The sequence below is a fragment of the Urocitellus parryii genome, chromosome 2, assembly GCF_045843805.1.
Source record: "Urocitellus parryii isolate mUroPar1 chromosome 2, mUroPar1.hap1, whole genome shotgun sequence".
Lineage (NCBI taxonomy): Eukaryota > Metazoa > Chordata > Mammalia > Rodentia > Sciuridae > Urocitellus > Urocitellus parryii.
In genome coordinates, this window is record NC_135532.1 from 143,631,526 (window position 1) to 143,653,165 (window position 21,640).

Here is a 21,640-nt window from a genome sequence, read left to right on the forward strand (position 1 = left end):
CTTTCTTCTCTTGTTCCTGTCTTTTCATTATGAGTAAACTGCTGAAGGAAGAATCCTGTGTCGTTTTTTCCCTCGCCGGCGAGGGGTCGCGACATTACTCGGCATTAAAAGAGAATAAAATCATGATATTTGCAGGTAAATGGTTGGAGTTGAAGAATATTGTTCTAAGTGAAGTAAGCCAATGCCAAAACACCAAAGGCTGAATGTTTTCTCTAATAAGTGGATTTAATCCATAATGGGGGTAGTGGGTGGAGCATTGGAGGAATGGAGAAACTTTGGATAGGGCAAAAGACACATGGGAGTAGGAAAGATGGTGAAATGAGACAGATGTCATTACCTCTTGGTACATATATGATGACACAAATGGTGTGACTCTACTTTTTGTACAACCAGAGAAATGAAAACTTATGGCCCATTTGTGTACTATGAATCAAAATGCATTTTGCTGTCATGTATAAATAATTAGAACAAACAAATAAATAATTTTTTAAAAAATTTTAAAAATATAAAATTTGAAAATACAACGACTTTTCCAGAGTTGTTTAAAAATAAACCTTTTTTCCTGAAAGACTGGGAAAGAATCTTGAAAGTCAAGCCACAAAAAAAAAAAAAATGAGTAAGAGTGCTCCACAGTTTTATGCTGTTGGTGGAATAGTAAATTATTATAATTGATATTGGAAATCAGTATGGAGTTTTCTAAAAAGACTAGGCATTGAACCATCATATGACCCAGTTCTACCACTTCTTGGTTTTTACCCTGAAGAATTAAAGTCATCATACTGCAGTGATACATGCATGTCCATGTTTATAGCAGCACAATTCACAATAGTCAAACTATGGAACAAGCCTATTGTCCGTTAGCAGATGAATGGATAAATAAAATGTAGTACATATACACAATGGAGTTTTATTCAGCCATAAAGATAAGTGAAATTATGTCATTTGTGGGAAAATGGATATTTGTGACCATTATGTTAAGCCAAAAAGTGAAACTCAGAAGGTCAAAGGTTCTATGTTTTCTCTTATATCTGAAAACTAGAAAGGAAAAAGGAAAAGAAAGTGTGTAAGTGTGTGCCTGTGTGAGTGTGTGTGTGTGTAAGGGATGTCTTGAAAACTGAAGGGAGATCAGTAGAGAAAAGGGATCAGGATTAGGAGGAGGTAAATGTTGGAGAGTAATATTGGCCAAATTATATGTTATATTGTGTGCATGTATAAATATATAAGAACAAATCTACCATTTATGTTTAACTATAATGCACCAATAAAAAACATGGAAAGTGAAAAAAATTAAAATAAAAAAAAAGAGAGAGAGAGTTTATATTGCATAGGAGGCCATGGTCAAGAAGTGTCAATCAAACTTGGGTTAATGACCAATTAGAATTATAACATTAACTATAGTTTGGCAAACTGGAGATCACTAGTGGTTTTTATAAGAGAAATTTTTATGGAATCATTGCATTGGGCAGTTGTTTAGGTTGTACATGGAATTTTGTTAATAAAGCAAAAAATATGGATTCCTTTCTTGAGAAGGTTAGCAGTGATGAAGGAAAGAATAATAGGTAGCCACAGAGAGATAAGACAAACCAAAAATCCTCCCTTTAATGGCAGAATCCTAGCTTCATTGACCAGGGGAGAAAGCACAAATGTAAGGTGAGCAGAATATTGTGGCACAAGTGGCATCATTGTCAACCAAATGGTGGAAATAGGGCAGGGTGGTCCTGGCCAGGAAAAATATCACACATCTATGCATTCAGAGAGAAGTAGCAAGTAGTAAATGAGGTAAATGGTGAGGCTATGAAGCCTCTGTCTTCTAAAGGAATTTAGACATCAGTCTATCTGCTGAGGGCTGGAGGTACAGTTTGAACTCAGGCCCCAACAAATAATACAAGTTTCTTAGATAAATGAAAAGAGAGTGCAATGGTTAACTTTATGTGTTAAGTTGACTGTGGTAAATGATACCCAGAGAACTGGTAAAACATTTTTCCTGGTGTATCTTTAAGAGTATTTCTTTAAAAGCTTGGCATTTGAATCAGCACACTGATGAAAGAAGATCCACCCTCACCTATGTGGGCAGCATCTTTCAATCCATTGAAGCCCCAAATAGTACAAAAAGAAAAGAAGTGAAATTTGCTCTGTTTAACCTACAACATCTATTTTCCTCTGCTCTCAATGTCAGATTCTTTGGCCTTTGAACTCCAAAACTTATGCTAATGGTTTCCCAGGTTCTCAGGCCTTCTGCCTCAAACTGGAAATTCCACCATCTGCTCCACTGGTTCTTGGGTCTTCAGACTGAATTACACTGCAGCTTCCCTGGTTTTCCAGCTTGTCCATGACATATCAAGGAAACCTTGGGCCCCCACAACTTAATGTTCCAATTCTAACAAAAAAATCCCCTTATACATCTGTGTGTATATATATATATATATATATATATATATATATATATATATATAATCATATTAATTTTGCCTCTCTAGAGAACACTAATAAAGGGCATCAACTAGAGGGAAGTAAAGGAATCAGAGAGCACATTTTAAGTGCATTAAATGCCACTAAATAACTTCAAAATGGCTACAATTTATGTTAAGTGAATTTTATGTCAGGCTATAAGTAAAAATGAGAGCATCAAAGCATGTGATCAGGTTAGCTTGAGAACAGGAATGAAGAAAAGTTGGGATGGTCAACGACAATGAGCATGTGCTATGGTTCTGTTTTGACTTTACTGACATGAAAGAAAATTAAGACTGAAATATGAGTTTATCATCAAAATCAGACATGGAGAAAAAGCAGTATTGCAGGCAAAAATATAAAATGCACAAAAGAAAAAAAATGTAGTTGGATTCCAGCCTTTTATGTCAGGGGGAATAAAACAGGTCTGTTAAATGTAAATAATTATATTTTCTTTCTTTGTGACTGAATAGGGTTCATTTTAGTTATTTGAAAGGATGTCAAAGTAATGACAAAACACTCCTTTTGTAAGACTATTTGAAAAATAATGACATGTCCAGGCTGATATAAAAGTTGAGGATTTCCTTTGAGACAGTCCTGGTATGATTTGTGGATGTGGGATGTTCGGCAGTAATATGAGTCATCTGTTTTGCCTTGGACATGAAATTCCAAGAATAAGAAGAAAAAGAGGATGCATCTTTGCTTGTCAGTATCTTTCTTAACAGAGTAATATGTCTCTAGAGTGCAATGCCTTTTACTCTAAATCATCCTATTGTGGTCTTAAGTATGGATGGCTCATTCTTCTTCATAGACAGAATACAAACACAGAAGCCTTCAAAATTTCCCTTTATCTCCTGCTAATGCTCTGGTATAAGCACTCATCTCCAAAACAATCAATTTTCAAGATATTTTTCTAGACAAGGTGATAATAAAGCATATTATAGTTGATCTCAGTGTGCTAAAAATGTGCTTACTAAAACTCACATGCCTCATTCTTTTTTACTTTCTTACACTTATTTTCACTGGTCCCTAATGACTTAAATGAACAAATATTTCCAAGTATTTTGTGCAGTCGTTGATATTTTAGAAGGCAGAGGAATTATCCAGAGCAAGTGTAGATTCCCAAAGAGTAATAGTAACACTTAAATGTTTGCAACATAGTGAAGAAGTAAAGCAAATACATGCCAATACAATTTATTTCCACTTAGTCAACAAATATATGTTGCTTACTAAATGACAGCATTGGGGGCCAGATAATGCTCATCCTTTCATAAAAATATCCTAATTTATGTGGGTAGACATATTGAAAGTAAACAGTATATATGAAATTATATATAAATGTATTTAAGTGCAACAAAGGAGAATGGGTGAATTGATTTAGGAAATCTGAATAAAGGTAGATAAGGCTGTCTTAGTGGCATGGAAAACATGATAAGCAAAAAGTAAACAATGAAAATAAATGGATTAAATGGCACCACGAAGGGCCACAGAATAGCTATCCTGAGAAGTTAGAGATGCTAGATTGGAATAGTAAGTAGGGAAAATGTTATGAAGGACCTTGGAAATCCTTCAGAGAGTTTGAATATAAAACAAAGCAAAATGGCCAGCAAAGTAGTCTGCTTTTAAAAGGGGCTTAACCACAGAATTCATCCATTTTATCTATAATGAGGATTTACTTTTTGTCTTATGACTAAAGCTTTTTTTAAGTAATGGAAAAAAGTATGATTTAGGAAAAACAATTGAGGACAGGTAGAAGTATCTCAATTTGTTCCTAATTACCATGGGTTTTCTGTGTATACTAAACTGTAAACCTACATGGAGAGAAGGTAGATGCAAAGTGCTACTTGAAAATCTAAAACATTTATTTGTCATATTTGTCAAGATTCTCTAGAAACATACCAAAAGAAAGTAAGATAAAAAGATAAGATAGATTGTAGATTAGTGGATGAAGTATAGGGATGGATAGATAGATGAAAGCATAGATCAGAGGATTTGAGAAATTGACTCACATGATGATGTAGGCTAGAAAGTCTCACTGTAGGCTATTAATAGGCTGGACGGACAACCAGGAAGGAGACTGAAAACCCAGGGTGTCACTGGTGCAGTTCCCAGAGTCTGAAGGCCAGAAACCTAAAGTTCTGTTATTGAAGGGCAGGAGAAGGGTATTCCAGCTCTAGAAGACAGCAAGTAAATTTGCCTTTCATCTGTCTTTTTGTTCTATCTGGTCCTTCACACAATTGGATGATATCCACACAGTGTGACGGCAAATTGTCCTTACTCAGTCCACTGATTCTAAAGGCATTCTCTTCTGGAAATATCCTCACAGATAAACTCAGAAATTCTACTTTTCATCAGTTTTTTTGGTGTTTCTTATTGTGGTTGTGTTGAAACCTAAAACATTACAGTCATAAAAACAAAAATGAAAGGTATCTGTTCATTTTAACAAACTTGTACAATTCAAAGTATTTTAAGTTTCTATTCTCATCTTAACATATATGATAGATATTATTTATAGTATTATTCAATTAATAGAGACAAGTACTTCTCAAACATTAAGTATCACTGAGTAGTCCCCTGAATACAGAGTAATAGAGAATCACTACAATAATAGTGAAATATATATTCTTTTCCTGACTTTATTGTACATGATCATGAGACTACTTTTGTAGGTCTAATGACCTGACACCTTCCAGTTTCTATTCAAATTAATTAAAAACAATAATAAAAATAGATAAAAGATACTTTCAGAAATATCACTTAATTAAACTTGATTTTTTTCTTATTCTATATTTGAGTTATTTAATATATCCCATTCTGTTTTATTCCAAAGAGGACTTATATTTGTTCTTAATAAGAGGGATTAAAATTTTAAAAAAGAATAATGCATTGTACAATAGTTGCCTATAATTTACTAGATTATGGTATAGATTTTTATTTGAATAAATATATGGTCTACAGAGGAAGGCCAACTTTAAAATATAAATTAATATTGTACGTTCCTAAACCACACAATTAGCTATCTGAAAATGAAATAAAATAACCCCAATATATTAATGTTCTAAAGTAATTATTTCAGGGAAAAATGAAGAATTTTTAATGCTTTTGAAGGAAGTACATCTAACTGAATTATGATAGCTAATTATTTCCTAGGTTACATCCCTTCCTCCTCATATAATTTACAAGCAAGTCAGAATCTGTTTCTTTTGTTAAATGACCTATTAGTAATGCTATTTAGCCATGGGTAATTTCTAATACTTCTCCTTCCCTTGTACTATCTCATATATAAGATTAACATAACCCATAGATCAGTTTATCAAGCCAAAAAACATTTTAAGAAAAAACCTGGGATATAATGACTGCATAGTATGTATAAAGATGCCTCCACTATCTAAGTGTCTGTTGATTTGTTCTATATTGTTCCTTTCAATATCAAAAGTACCCAAAGCCCAGTTTCAGAAAATATTCTGTTATTGATTTAATTAAGATTCCCCAGAATTCATGTGGTGAAGTCCTTACCTCTAGTACCTCCAAATATGACCTCATCTGGAGAGGAATAATGACCTTTATTTGAGGAATAACTGGATGAATCAACATTAGGAAATTTGTTAGTAGAAGTAAAGTTAGTATATTTTAAGCTGTAAAGCTATACAATATGAATAAGAAATTTAAAATAAATTGATATTCTACTTTAAAAACAAAAGGAGATTTCTACTTAATGGTGAAATACTAAAATTAATCCCAATAATTAATAAGACAAGAATAAGACAATGATGACTGTTTTTTTTTATTTTTTCATTATTAGTTGTTCAAAACATTACAAAGCTCTTGACATATCATATTTCATACATTTGATTCAAGCAGATTATGAACTCCCATTTTTACCCCATATACAGATTGCAGAATCACATCGGTTACACATCCACTTTTTTACATATTGCCATACTAGTGTATGTTGTATTCTGCTGCCTTTCCTATCCTCTACTATCCTCCCTCCCCTCCCCTCCCCTCCCCTCCCCTCCCATCTTCTCTCTCTACCCCATCTACTTTAATTCATTTATCTCTCTTGTTTTTTCCCCTTTCCCCTAACTTCCTCTTATATGTAATTTTGTATAACAATGAGGGTCTCCTTCCTTTACCATGCAATTTCCCTTCTCTCTCCCTTTTCCTCCCTGCTCTCATCCCTATTTAACGGTGATCTTCTTCTCATGCTCTTCCTCCCCTCTCTGTTCTTAGTTGCCCTCCTTATATCAAAGAAGACATTTGGCATTTGTTTTTTAGGGATTGACTAGCTTCATTTAGTATAATCTACTCTAATGCCATCCATTTCCCTGCAAATGCCATGATTTTGATATTTTTTAGTGCTGAGTAATACTCCATTGTGTATGAATGCCACATTTTTTTATCCATTCATCTATTGAAGGGCATCTAGGTTGGTTCCACAGTCTAGCTATTGTGAATTGTGCTGCTATGAACATGGATGTAGCAGTGTCCCTTTAGCATGCTCTTTTAAGGTCTTCAGGGAATAGTCCAAGAAGGGGAATAGCTGGGTCAAATGGTGGTTCCATTACCAGCTTTCCAAGGAATCTCCATACTGCTTTCTAAATTGGCCACACCAATTTGCAGTCCCACCAGCAATGAACAAGTGTACACTTTTCCCCACATCCTCGCCAGCACTTGTTGTTGTTTGACTTCATAGTGGCTGCCAATCTTACTGGAGTGATATGGTATCTTAGGGTGGTTTTGATTTGCATTTCTCTGACTGCTAGAGATGGTGACCATTTTTTCATGTACTTGTTGATTGATTGTATGTCCTCCTCTGAGAAGCGTCTGTTCAGGTCCTTGCTCATTTGTTGATTGGGTTATTTGTTTTCTTATTGTTTAATTTTTTGAGTTCTTTGTATACCCTGGATATTAGGGCTCTATCTGAAGTGTGAGGAGTAAAAATTTGTTACCAGGATGTAGGCTCCCTATTTACCTCTCTTATTGTTTCTCTTGCTGAGAAAAAACTTTTTAGTTTGAGTAAGTCCCATTTGTTGATTCTTGTTTTTAACTCTTGTGCTATAGGTGTCCTATTAAGGAATTTGGAGCCTGACCCCACAATATGTAGATTGGAGCAACTTTTTCTTCTATCAGACTCAGAGTCTCTGTTTTGATATCAAGCTCCTTGATCCATTTTGAGTTAACTTTTCTGCATGGCAAGAGAAAAGGATTCAGTTTCATTTTGTTGCACATGGATTTCCAGTTTTCCCAGCACAATTTGTTGAAGATGCTATCTTTTCTCCATTGCATGCTTTTAGCCCCTTTGTCAAATATAAGATAATTGTAATTTTGTGGCTTGGTCTCTGTGTCCTCTATTCTGTACCATTGGTTCACCTGCCTGTTTTGGTACCAATACCATGCTGTGTTTGTTACTATTGCTCTGTAGTATAGTTTGAAGTCTGGTATCGCTATACCGCCTGATTCACTCTCTCTGCTTAGAATTGCTTCTGCTATTCTGGGTCTTTTATTTTTCCATAAGAATTTCTTGATTGCTTTATCTTTTTCTACAAGTAATACTGTTGGGATTTTAATTGGCATTGCATTAAACCTATAGAGAACTTTTGGTAAAATCGTCATTTTGATGATGTTAGTTCTGCCTATCCATGAACAGGGTTTATTTTTCCATCTTCTAAGATCTTCTATTTCTCTCTTTAGGGTTCTGTAGTTTTATTGTATAAATCTTTCACCTCTTTTGTTAGGTTGATTCCCAAGTATTTTATTTTTTTGAGGATATTGTGAATGGGGTGGTTTTCCTCATTTCCATTTCAGAAGATTTGTCGCCGATATACAGGAATGCCTTTGATTTATGTGTGTTGATTTTATATTCTGCCACTTTGCTGAATTCATTTATTAGCTCTAGTAGTTTCTTTGTAGACCCTTTTGGGTCTGCTAGGTATAAGATCATGTCATTCGCAAATAGTGATAATTTAAGTTCTTCTTTTCCTATCTTTATGCCTTTAATTTCTTTCGTCTGTCTAATTGCTCTGGCCAGTATTTCGAGAGCTATATTGAATAGAAGTGGTGATAGAGGGCATCCCTGTCTTGTACCAGATCTTAGAGGGAATGCCTTCAATTTTTCTCCATTCAGAATGATGCTAGCCTGAGGCTTAGTATAGATAGCTTTTAGAATGTTGAGGTAAGTTCCTGTTATCCCTAGTTTTTCTAGTGTTTTGAACATAAAGGGATGCTGTACTTTGTCAAATGCTTTTTCTTCATCTATCAAGATGATCATGTGGTTCTTATCTTTAAGTCTATTGATGTGGTGAATAACATTTATTGATTTCCATATATTGAACCAGCCTTGCATCCCAGGGATGAATCCTACTTGATCATGGTGCACAATTTTTTTGATATGTTTTTGTATCCAATTCACCAGAATTTTATTGAGGATTTTTGCATCTAGGTTCATCAGAGATATTGGTCTGTAGTTTTCTTTCTTTGAGGTGTCTTTGTCTGCTTTCAGAATCAGGGTGATGTTCGCCTCATAGAATTAATTTGGAAGAGCTCCCTCATTTCTATTTCCTGAAATAACCTGAAAAATATTGATATTAATTCTTCTTTAAAGGTTTTGTAAAACTCCACTGTATACCCATCCGGTCCTGGGCTTTTCTTGGTTGGTAGTCTTTGATGGCTTCTTCTATATCATCCATTGATATTGGTCTGTTCAAACTGTGTGTATCCTCCTGACTCAATCTGGGCAAATCATATGACTTAAGAAATTTATCGATGTCTTCACTATCTTCTATTTTATTGGAATATAGGGTTTCAAAATAATTTCTAATTATCTTCTGTATTTCTGTAGCATCTGTTGTAATATTGTCTTTTTCATCCCGTATGTTAGTAATTTGAGTTTTCTCTCTTCTCTTCGTTAGCATGGCTAAGGGTCTGTCAATCTTATTTATTTTTTTGAAGAACCAACTTCTAGTTTTGTCAATTTTTTTAGTAGTTTCTTTTGTTTCAGTTTCATTGATTTCTGCTCTAATGTTAATTATTTCTTGCCTTCTGCTACATTTGCTGTTGTTTTGCTCTTCCTTTTCTAGGGCTTTGAGATGAAGTGTGAGCTCATTTATTTGTTGGTTTTTTCTTTTTTTGAGGAATGACCTCCAGACAATGAATTTCCCTCTTAAAACTGCTTTCATTGTGTCCCATAAATTCTGATATGTTGTGTCTGTATTTTCATTTATCTTTAAGAATTTTTTGATTTCCTCCTTTATGTCTTCTGCAGCCCATTGAACATTCAGTAACATATTGTTCATTTTCCAAGTGATGTAGAATTTTTCCTTCCTTCTTTTATCATTGATTTCCAGTTTCATTCCATTATGATCAGATAAAATGCATGATATTATCTCCACACCTTTATATTTACTAAGGGTTGCCCTATGGAATAATATATGGTCTATTTTTGAGAAGGATCCATGTGCTGCTGAGAAAAAAGTATATCCACTTGATGATGGTTGATATATTATATATATATATATGTCAGTTAAGTCTAGGTTATTGATTGTGTTATTGAGTTCTATAGTTTCTTTATTCAACTTTTGTTTGGAGGATCTGTCCAATGGTGAGAGAGGTGTGTTGAAGTCACCCATAATTATTGTGTTGTGGTCTGTTTGATTCTTGAATTTGAGGAGAGTTTGTTTTATGAACGTCGCAGCACCATTATTTGGTTCATAAATATTGATAATTGTTATGTCTTGTTGGTGAATGGTTCCTTTTAACAGTATATAATGTCCTTCCTTATTCATTTTGATTAACTTAGTCTTGAAGTCGATTTTATTCGATATGAGGATGGCCACCCCTGCTTGCTTCCGAGGACCATGTGCATGGTATGATTTTTCCCAACCTTTCACCTTCAGCCTGTGTATGTCTTTTCCAATCAGATGTGTCTCCTGGAGGCAGCATATTGTTGGATTTGCTTTTTTAATCCATGTTATCAGCCTATGTTGCTTTATTTGTGAGTTTAAGTCATTAATGTTTAGGGTTTCTATTGATATATGGTTTGTACTTCCAGCCATGTTTGAGTATTTATCTTTTTTTTTTTTTAATTTGGTTTGTTTCTCCATGATTAGCTCTTTTCCCCTCCTCTCTTGCTTTACTGAGGTACTTCCCACTGTTGGATTTGGTTATTGTTTTTCATTTTTTCCTCGTGTAGTGTTTTGCTCGCGATGCTTTGCAATGCTGGTTTTCTGGCTGCAAATTATTTTAACTTTTGTTTATCATGAAAGATTTTTATTTCATTGTCATACCTGAAGCTTAATTTTGCTGGATACAAAATTTTTGGTTAGCATCCATTGTCTTTCAGTGTTTGAAATACGTTGTTCCAGGATCTTCTCGCTTTCAGCATCTGTGATGAAAAATCCACCGTTAAACTTATTGGTTTACCCCTGAATGTATTCTGTCTCCTTTCTCTTGTAGCTTTTAATATTTTCTCTTTGTTCTGTATATTGGATATCTTCATAACAATGTGTCTTGGCGTTGGTCTACTGTGATTTTGTATGCTCCGTGTCCTGTATGCATTTAAAATTTGTACATCCGTTTCCTTTTTTATATCTGGAAAGTTTTCTAAAATTATTTCATTCAACAGATTGCTCATTCCCTTGGTTTGGACCTGTATACCTTCCTCTATCCTGATGACTCTTAAGTTTGTTTTTTTATGTTATCCCATATCTCTTGGATGTTTTTCTCGTGGTTTCTTACCAGCCTTTCTGAGTTGGCTAGACTCTTTTCAAGATGATATATTTTGTCTTCATTGTCTGACGTTCTGGCTTCTACTTGCTACACTCTGTTAGTGATACTCTCATTTGAGTTTTTAATTTGGTTTATAGTTTCCTTCATTTCTAGGATTATTGTTTGATTTTTTATAATCTCTATCTCCTAGTAAAGTTGCTTATTTGCTTCTTTTATCTGTTTATGTAATTTATTTTCAATGTGTTCTTTCATTGTTTGTATTTGGTGTCTCATGTCCTCTTTAAGATTCCATTCCATCTGTCTAAGGTATTCCTTGAGTTCTTTATTTGACCATTTTTCTGATGCCTCTAGGTTCTCCTGTATATTAAGGTGTCCTGCATTGTTTGTACTCCTTTTCTTCCTTGATTTTTCATGCTGCTCATGTTACTTCTGGTTCTGTTTGACTGCTGAGTTACTCTTTACTCCTATAAATTTATTTGGTTTTGTGTATCTCCAGAGTCTCTCTTTTGTGATGGGAGACTATGACTAGAGATGATGAATTTTCTTGCACTTTAATGCAGATTCATTTATTTCCTAAACTGTGTTCGGATTCTGATGGCATATAGCAGTATGCGGTTTGGTCTTGGGACTTATGTTTAGGTCGAGTGATGTGATGCTATTGAGGTTGGTATATCTTGGCAACCTTGGAAGATTGCTCTACTGATGAGGGATATTAACAGGTGAATAGTCTGGAGTATTTGAAGGTAGCTAGGGAATTGGTAGCACTATGTAATGCCTCAGAACATTTACCTATACACATTTAGTAAATTACACATAAACAGCGTCATGATGCTTGGGAGGAAAGGTATTAGAAGGGGAGGGAAGTAGTCGCTAAAGAGACTGAGAGTAAACAGGTAGAATTAAAGGAAAGGGGAATAAGTAAATTGAAAAGAAATGAAAAGACAAAAGAAAAAATAAATAAATAATTTTAAAAAAGTAAAAAACAAAATTTAAATGCAGTCTTAGAGTTCGATTAACTTCTCTTCCAGTAGGTGGAGCTGTGCCCATGGGGCCAAGCTTCTCCTCTCAATATGCAGGAAACAATCACTGGGCGGCTCTCGAATCCTGAGTGTCTAGGGCCTTTTCTTGTGTCTAGTCACTTCCCCACTTTTCCTTCAGCCAGGCCCCCCTCACCGGTGATGCTCACCACAATACTGGCTACACGCCAGGTCTGCTGCTCCTAGGATCCCTATTTTCTTGAACGACTGTGCACACTCTCCCTGCTTGCAATTCCCCCAGACCCTAAAGTTGTGGAGTGTGGGGCTGAGAACCGTCAGCGTATTTTGCCTGCTCTCTGTTAGCCACACCCCCGGGAGCTGGTGCAAGAGACCTCAGTTGTCAGCTCTGGTGGGAGCAGTAGCCGGGGGTCCCGCGCCGCGGGTCCGTGCTGCTCCTGATTCCCTCGGTCTGACTATGGAGCTCACAGGAGAGCTGGGAGGGGCCCTTGAGGTTTCCCCACAGTGTGGAGAGGAAGGGCTGGGGGTTACACACCTGTAGCCACTGGTTTCAATGAAGTTATCTCCTCCACCACATTCTAGTGACGTCAGTTCTCTGCCATGGTGATGTCCCATACGAATGGCGGCCATTAGTTCCCTTTGCTGGGTGTCCGATGCAACGGGTGGGTCCAGAGCGGCTCTCCCAAGCCCCGTCTCAATCCTGTGGCCGCTGCCTATGAAGGCTTGGTTGGTATTAACCTCAAAAGGTTCATGGAGGAGCCGACGAGTTATTTCTCTATTCAGCAGGACCATTTGTAGCACTGAGTCACAGCGGTTTGGCTGCAAGATGCAGGCGTACAGGAGCCTGAATTCACCTGCTCCGGGCTCGGTGTGTGTTCTCAGGGGTGCAGACTATTCGCCCCAGGTCCATGTCAGCCCAGCAATCCCAAGTGATCCTGAGCAAACAGCATTCAGACAGTTTAAGACTCCCTTTGTCCACGCAGCTGAAGAGGTCAGAGAATTGATCTCTCCATGTCTGCTGCCATGTTGGAACCCGTAATGTTGATGACTGTTTTTAAATAATAACATTTTAGAAGCCATGCTAGTATAAGTAAGAAAAAAAAATGAGGTATAGTGTGCAAAGAAAGACAATTACTATAATTTTTAATAATGGTAAAAATAGTAGGAAGCCAAAGAAAACTAAAAATATTCCAGATGCTTAATATTTATGATACATAAATAACTCCTAAGTTTTGACAAGAAAGTCTATTATTTGACTTTTCATTGCTGTGATCAAAATACCTGACAAGAACAATTTAGAGGAGGAAAAATTTATTTTGGTCTCAGGCTTTCAGAGTTCCAGTACATGGTTTACCAACTTTATTGCTCTCAGCCCAAGTTGAGGCGGAACATCATGACAGAAAGATGTGGTGGGGAGCACTGCTCCACTCATGGCAGACAGGAATTGGGGGTAGAGAGGTATACGTAAGATAATCACCTGCAGGTCAAGCACCTAGTGACCTCTCTTCTCCAGTCATGACGCATCTACCTACAGTTACCACCCAGATAATCTATTCAATCTAGAATGGACTGGTTAGTTTATAGCTCTCATAATCTAATAATTCCTAAAATGAATATTCCTGAATTAATATGGGAGCTTTGGTAATGGAGATATCTTATGCAATTCATAACTGAAAGATCAGCCAAATGTACCATAAGCAACCCATTCTTTTGAAAAAACAATTAAAAATTCCAAAACATATATTCAAAGTTGCTCAGTCTCATTGGACATCAGTCAAATGAAAATAAAAGCAATAAGATACCCCCTTTTATCCTCAGATTGAAAAAATTAAATATTAATAAAAGGTCTGGAGATGTAGCTCAGTAGCCTAGCATATACAACATTGTATATTGAATTTGTGTGTATCATACAATTTTTAAAATATTAGATGCACTCTTCTATTAGTCTCAGCCAGTTGACTTATATAGTAGATACCACATTCCTCATAAATCCCATGGAACTAGATACTTAACATTTCAGGTAATATCTTTTAAAAACTATGTTTTTGTTCTCCTTAAAATCTCCTCCCTTTCTGTTTCTTTGTTTCCTAGCTTCCATGGGGTGATCAACTTTGTTCCACCATATACTGTCTACCATGATATTCTGCCTCATAAAGCCCAAAAGTAGTGCAGTCAACTAACCATGGACTGAAACCCCTGAAACCGTGAGCCCAAATAAATCTTTCCTCATTATACTCCTCTTTATCTTAGGTATCTTTTCACAGTAATAAAAACATGATTAACATATCTATCAAAATATACAAAGAATCATAGAATATACTTTGGCCTTCCGGGTTGGTTCATTGGGGATTGAACCCAGAGGCACTGGACAACTGATCCACATTCCCAGCCCTTTTTTGTATTTTATTTCAAGACAGGGTGTCACTGAGTTGCTTAGGCCCTCATTAAGTTGTTGAGGCTGGCTTTGAACTCGCAATCCTCTGGCCTCAGCCTCCCAAGCCACCTGGGATTACAGGCGTGCACCACCACGCCCAGTCATGAGCACTTTTTAATATAGCCAAATGCATATTTGTGTTTTGTTCAGTCACGGAGCCCAAATGCCCAGAACTGTAGTGTTTGGCTTATTGTATGTGTTTCACAAATAATTGTTGAATAGATTAGTATTGCCTTCCCAATACCCCCACAGTTATTACAACTACAAGGTTATCTAAATGGGAGAACTGGGATAATTATGAAGCAAGCAAGAATTTAAAACTAATGATTAAACTGAGTTTTCTTTATTGCATATCCCAAAAGTTCAGCCCAAGGAAAGGAAGGTAATGAGAAGTGTTCTCACAAGTTTCCACACATTGAAGTTTGGTTGAATGGTTCCTAACATCATTCCACATAGTTCTTCATGGTCATATTACCAGGAAGAGTCCACATCATTATGCAAGTAATTTTTCAATACATACCAAATATAATCCCCTCTTTGCATTTGCTTCTTGAAAATCCAAAACTGATGCACCAAAGAGGAAATGGGTTGCTCTGCATCAATCAAGGTGGTCACACAGAGATGATTTCTCTGTATTATAATCTGGTTCCAGGAGAAGAAGAAGGAGAGTGCATAGAGTAAAGAGATATCCATAGAGGCTAAATCTGTGGTTTGTAACTGTAGTTTTTCATGAGAATCTTCAGATTTACTTATCTGTGATGGGTTCAGTGAATCTAATAAGAAGCCTGGGTTGAGATCCACTGACTTAATGACAAAACCCCTTGAAAGGGAGAGTTAGTTAGTTGTGCTTTACACACAATTGGATAGCAAAGGAGAATTCTGATTTAAAAAAATGTGCAGTAAGTTGAGTGAGGGAGATAATCCAAAAAGCATTGTGGGAATGGTTGGAAAGAGAAGGCTTGAATGTTGAAAAACTACTAGTTTGAAAACTAATAGAAATTAACTTTGTCTTTTTGGACCTAATTTAAACAACACCTCGTCAAGCTTCTTTTTGGAATTCATTTTATCCTCCCGAGAATTTTCTGTAAATGTTTATTTCTCTCTCAAAGCTCTTATCAAACTCAGGCTCATATTTGGATTACATATCTGTGTTGCCTACTGTTCCCTAGACTTTGATATAGTAACAGTTGGACTGGAACATTTTCTCCATTGTTTTCCAAGGTTAGTATCTAGCTCAGAGATCTAATTACATAAGTGAGAATCAGTGTCAGCATCTGCACAATTTAATTAAACAATATCACATTTCTATATCATTAAATGATAATATTATCAGTGGATTTAATAACACAGTTATATGAAGTTGGATATAGAATTAGTACTATCCAAAAATTGTTGGATTTGTTGGAATTGTTCACTTCAACAATACCATTTACTAAGTGCTGGGAAAACTTGTAAAACATATAGAAACAGAGTAAAGTTTCAAATTTGGGGCCTGGACTCTTGAGCCAGACATCCTGGCTTTGAATCTCAGTTATACAACTTGATAGTAAACATAAAAGGCAAGCTAAGACCATGGTTGTTCATCCACTGTGCCACTCTGTACATGCTGAGTTGGCTCAAGAAGGCACACATAATTGGATGCTTTATCATCAGCTCCAGTCTTCAATATGACTTTATTTAAATTAATTTTTTTATACTTATTTTTTGGGAACTTCCAGATAATAATATAAGATTCTTCCTCTGATGGTTGGCCCACTCTTCCATATCTTCAAGTAAATGCGAGGAAGGATCTGATGTACCAAGTGGTTTTCCCAACTGAGGACAATGGAAACCTCAGCTATGGAATAACAGTTCAGATCCCATGGTTTGAAAATTTAACAGGAAAGATAACTTAGTGGCATTGGCACTAGTAAATTTAAAATTTTATTATACTATTTGTTTTCCATGAAGTAGGATTATCTTTGGAGAGGGCTTTTTGTGGCAAATAGGTTGGTAAGTTCACAGGATGCTATTGTTATCTACAAGATAAGCGAGATGCTACAAAATGGCAAGTCCAAAACAGTGAAGAAGAATTGAACTATGGCTCAGAAAATTCTGCTCAGCCTCATTCATCTGCTACTTGTTCCAAATCTCCCTATGTTCGGTTCCATTTATTTCTGAAAGTCTTAACTTCACATTTTGTTTCAAAATTTCCCACTATGATTTGACTTAGTAATATCTAGTTCTGCATTGTTTATATTAATAGCATCAAAAAAAATAAAAACTTCATAGGATCCTGGCCCAGGTAACTGCCCTTTAGGTTTACATACTGAAAACATGAACACAAGACAGCCAGAGGCTAGCAGAACCTCCATTTATCACTGGATGAGCCCTTAAGCACTGCCTCTTCTATAGGAGAAGATTCAATTTTCAAAAGTTTTCAGAAAGTTTGAAGCAGGTAACCTATGTTAAAGATCACAATCCTTGGGCTGGAGTTATGGTTCAGTGGTAGAATGCTTGCCTAGCATTTGTGAACAAAATAAAGATCCAAATAAAATAACACCAACTTTGTTAAAAAAAGAGATCATGGTCCTTTATTTCTTAATAAGGAACAACCTATTCTGATATAGGGGCAAAGAACAAAAGTTTTATTGCTTCAATTTTGTAGGTCAAACTGACAAAAGCTGCTTTGTAACTTCAAAGAACAAAAAGTTATGAATTTCTGAGGGCTGACTTGGATATTGTTATTTCCTATACATTAGGGTTTAGCCCTTCAGAACTTCTACTATCTTTTCATAGAGTAGGTGCTTGCTAAATATTTGTTTCTGAGTGAACTAGCATCCCTAGAGAATAGGTCTAGAAGATGGTCCTCTGTTCCAGTTTTACATTAACAGAATATGAGAAATCTAATACAAAATTATTTCAAACACTATAGTCTTCTATATGAGTTCAGCTCCTAGTGACCACAGAGCAGGTCAAGAATTAAGGAAATTCTTTTTGTGGAAAAAAAAAGAAACAAAACAAAAATAAACTTTTTTACACACCAAAAAAATTCTCTCGCTAGTAACACAAGAGTTCCATAATCATAAAGGGAAAAGATGATCGGAAATACTTTGGAGAATTGAGCATGGAATTATAATTTCAGATGAGAACTGAAGTGAAAGACTCTCTTCTCACCTATTAACCATTGCTTTTACTGATCCACTATCCTGGCAAACAGTAAGTTCTAAGACTCTGTAACAGTACGTTTTCTGGGGTTGAGGTTGTAGCTCAGTGGTAGAATGCTTGCCTAGCATGTGTGAGGCACTGGGTTCAATTCTCAGCACTGCTGCATGTAAATATATATATATATATATATATAATATATATTTACATACATACATACACACACACACAAACACATCGTGGGTTTTCCACTACACAAAGCTGAAATTGCACCTTATATCCATCCCAGTTGACTGTCAAGAAATCACTTTTTTCTACCAAGTATTTAAAAGTGTAAATTTATATTTCTTGGCAATGATCATGATCAATGATCAAATAAAAGATTCTTAGTTGAAGTAGAGCCTCCCTATCTCTAGCCATATGTGAATGTATCTCAAAATAGATGAAATTTGTAAACATTTCTTTGGATCTCCTATGAACATCATGTTTTGCAGGAAGTTTTCTGCTTCTGATATGAAGCAGATATTGAAATTAATCCCTGTAGTTGTACTTGTATGAGCCTTATGAAATGAGAAGCAGAGAACTCTACTAGAGAGGAAATAGATTTTTTCCTATCTTCTGCTCTTTTTTCTCTCTTTTTTCTCATATTTCCCTCAGTTTTTACCCTTCCTTGCTTTTTTATACTAACATAATTATCAATAGTCACTTGTTAATATATCCATCACACATAGTATACAGTGCTAATAGGGAGAAAAAATTCTCCCAGTAAGATGATCTTGTATAATTTCTGTGATGTCAGACACCCATCGTTACTTTTGCTTTTCTTTCCTTTCTAAGCTCCACAACGAATCATCACTATTCATCAAATATTTGAACTTTACCTGTCATTCAACTAAAGATCTACTGTGCTTCATGAAAAGTTGGATGTATAATGTATAATTTTGTTTTGTTCAAAGAATTTTAGAATAAAGATATTCTTCATGCATATTTTAAAAAATGTACATCAATTTATTATTTTAGGTGATGTAAAATAGTGAAAAACAATTTATTTTCTAAGATGTCAATGAAACATCTGATTTACATCCAACACGAATAATAGGTTCAGGAGTGAAAAAATAAATTGTTTCTTGAAATGCATTCCCACCAAGTATGTGGCAATCTTACCTTTCCTTCCTTAATTACAAAGATACAATATTTACTATATTGCTCTGTGGTTATCCTTTCGTTAAAAATATGTCCTAGCTTTCATAGGTTTTTTTTCCCCTCAACAATCACACTTAAACACATTATTATGGTAATGAAGAGTTGACCTGAAGAGAAACTATAAATTTCTACATGTATTTATTCTCCTTTTCAAGACTAAATATTTCTGTCTTTTCTAATCTAGAGCTTGTATAACTTATTCAGCCAAATTTAAGGAATGTACCTACCCATCCCTGATTTGCACACCAATTCCAATGTAATCTAATGTGTCATCTTCAGAACCCAGTCCCCAAGAAGGAAGATTCATGTGCTGCTCTCATGAAAATTTGTCCCTCTTGATTTTCAAATCAGTAGATTCTGGTTCAAATGTGAATCCAGGTAAGAGAAAGATGAAGCCACAGCTTCCCCTGAGAAATTATTTTAGAATAAAGTTTGAAGACTTTCCATTTGATTCACACTCAATAGGCCACTATCCCTTCCCTCTTCTTCAAGAAAAAGAAACAAACAAAAAAAATAGTAGCTGCCTATTGTGAATGGTATTTAATCACATGTGTTTTGTTTGAGTTTACTGTTTTGCCTTCTGAGAAAAATGGATATTTAAACACTAGTTCAATGATGATAAAATTGACTTTTACTCTTACAAAAAGTGAAGCAATGTCATGTGTAGCAAAAAATTAAAATTTAAAATTTTTGTTTCATTATTTATTTTCTAGACAGCAACAGAAGAATTTTGTAATGTGATTTACATCACAACAGAATTATTCTTGAAAAAAAGACCTTTTAAAAATTCCCAAAAGGTCAAAGTACCACAAAATAATCAAAAGACTGCACATCATAGATAAAACACGCCAGTTGTTATAGACTTAAGTATAATTATACTTTGAAAAGAGATACATTATCAGCAAAGTAAAGATGCTTTAAGAATTCTTCATGTTTTCCAAATTGATGGACATGAGTGAGCTCTAATATCATTATGTTTAGAAATGGCTTCATCCAGATCCAATTCTACACCATTGATTTTCACTTCCATGCAGCCATTATAAAAGGCATTCACTGGTGTGGCATTGAAAGGTACATCTGTAAAAACAGAATATTCAGCTATTAGTCTAAGACTTTCTATATCTTATTTGCTTACAGTTAGAATAACTATTCAGACTTCCCATTTTCAACTAAATTCTAATCCTAAAGGAGAAATTAATAATTATTTTACATGATAATATATATTATTTCATATATATATATATATATTATTATTACATTTGACATGGAATTCAGCATATCATGAGTTCCTCCAATTTTATAAACACAATTAGTTCCATCCAAACATCCAATTTTTTTTATATACCATGATAATCCTTTTTTAAAATTATTGTTGTGATAAAAATAGAATTCTAGCCAGGCACAGTGGTGCATGCTTTTAATCCCAATGTCTTAGGACGTTGAGGCAGGAGGATCCTAAGTTCAAGGCCAGTCTCAGCAACTTAGTGAGACCCTGTCTCAAAATAAAATTTAAAAGAGAGCTGGGGATGTGGCTTAGTGGTTATGTATCCCTGGGTTCAATTGCAGGTAAAAAATATGAAAAATAAAAAATAATGCAGATTTTTATATTTCCAAAGAACTAGTTTCTTAAGCATACAAGAGCAGGTCATAATAGAAGATTCACTTTCATGTAATAATGATATTGTTTTAAGCAATTTTACTAATTTCTCAATGCATAGTTTAGGTTCACCTCAGGGCCTTTGTATACTTCACTATCTCCATCAAACTAAATACTTAATACTCAATTAACACCCATGGATTCCCAAGAATTTTAAAAGCATTTCACTCTTTGTTTCCTCTTTTTTTTTGTCATGTCTTCTTCATGAATTTTAAATATCACTGTGGATATTCAGTATCTCTTATACTTCTTTCTCAATATCTTTCACCAAAAAATTCAAATTTTCTACCTATATTTTGGCATAGTGCATAAAATCCATGCTTTTCTATACATCCACAGGATATTTTAAGAATCCCTTTCAAATCTGGCTCAACATCATTGATTATTCTCTATTAAAAAAAAAACCTCTTACCCCTATAGTACATATAATTATTCTGTACCAATTACAAATAAAACATTATTTTTAAAAATCCTCAGAATTATCATTTTCCACTGAATTTAAATGAACATTCAATTTAATGTCTATTTTGTATATCAATAATTTAGCCATCTCATAGTTTATACTCTTAATATCTTCATTTTCAGTTTTCCTCAATTTTTCTTGTTTCTTTCTTTCAATACTTAATCATTAAAGTGAGTCCTTAGTGTTATTGCAAAGACACTGAAATTGTAGTATTTTTACATCTTTTAAATTTCTTCTTTGTTCAATTTCTTAAAATTATATTCAGCTACTTTGTGAATAAGAATGCAGGTAGTTTTCTATATAGAATTAATTCATATTATCTGCAATTATGCTTCCTAACAATTAACCATGTTAATTAAGCTACATCAAGCTAACTATGGTGGTTAATCTAGATTGTCAATCTGATTAGATTGAGAGATGTCTAGATGTGCTTCTGAGGATATTTCCAGTACGACTGGCACGTAGGACAGCAAACTGAAGTGGAGAACCCACTCTGAAATAGACTGGGGACCAGGTGAAACAAAAGACAAAAGGAAGCCTCAGCAGATGCAAACTGGATTCTTTTTCAG

At 35.0% G+C, this 21,640-nt stretch overlaps 1 protein-coding gene across 2 annotated transcripts in view; it reads right to left on the bottom strand.

Annotated features, from left to right (window-relative positions):
* Positions 1 to 19,671: 19,671 nt before the first annotated feature.
* Pros1 (protein S) overlaps positions 19,672 to 21,640 on the bottom strand; it is a 96,912-nt gene continuing 94,943 nt past the window's right edge. For both annotated transcript variants that reach the window (XM_026405271.2, XM_026405270.2), the window contains exon 15: positions 19,672 to 20,028. In XM_026405271.2, the coding sequence (XP_026261056.1) occupies positions 19,880 to 20,028 (149 nt within the window). In that variant the 3' untranslated portion in view covers positions 19,672 to 19,879. The remainder of the gene's footprint in view (positions 20,029 to 21,640) is intronic.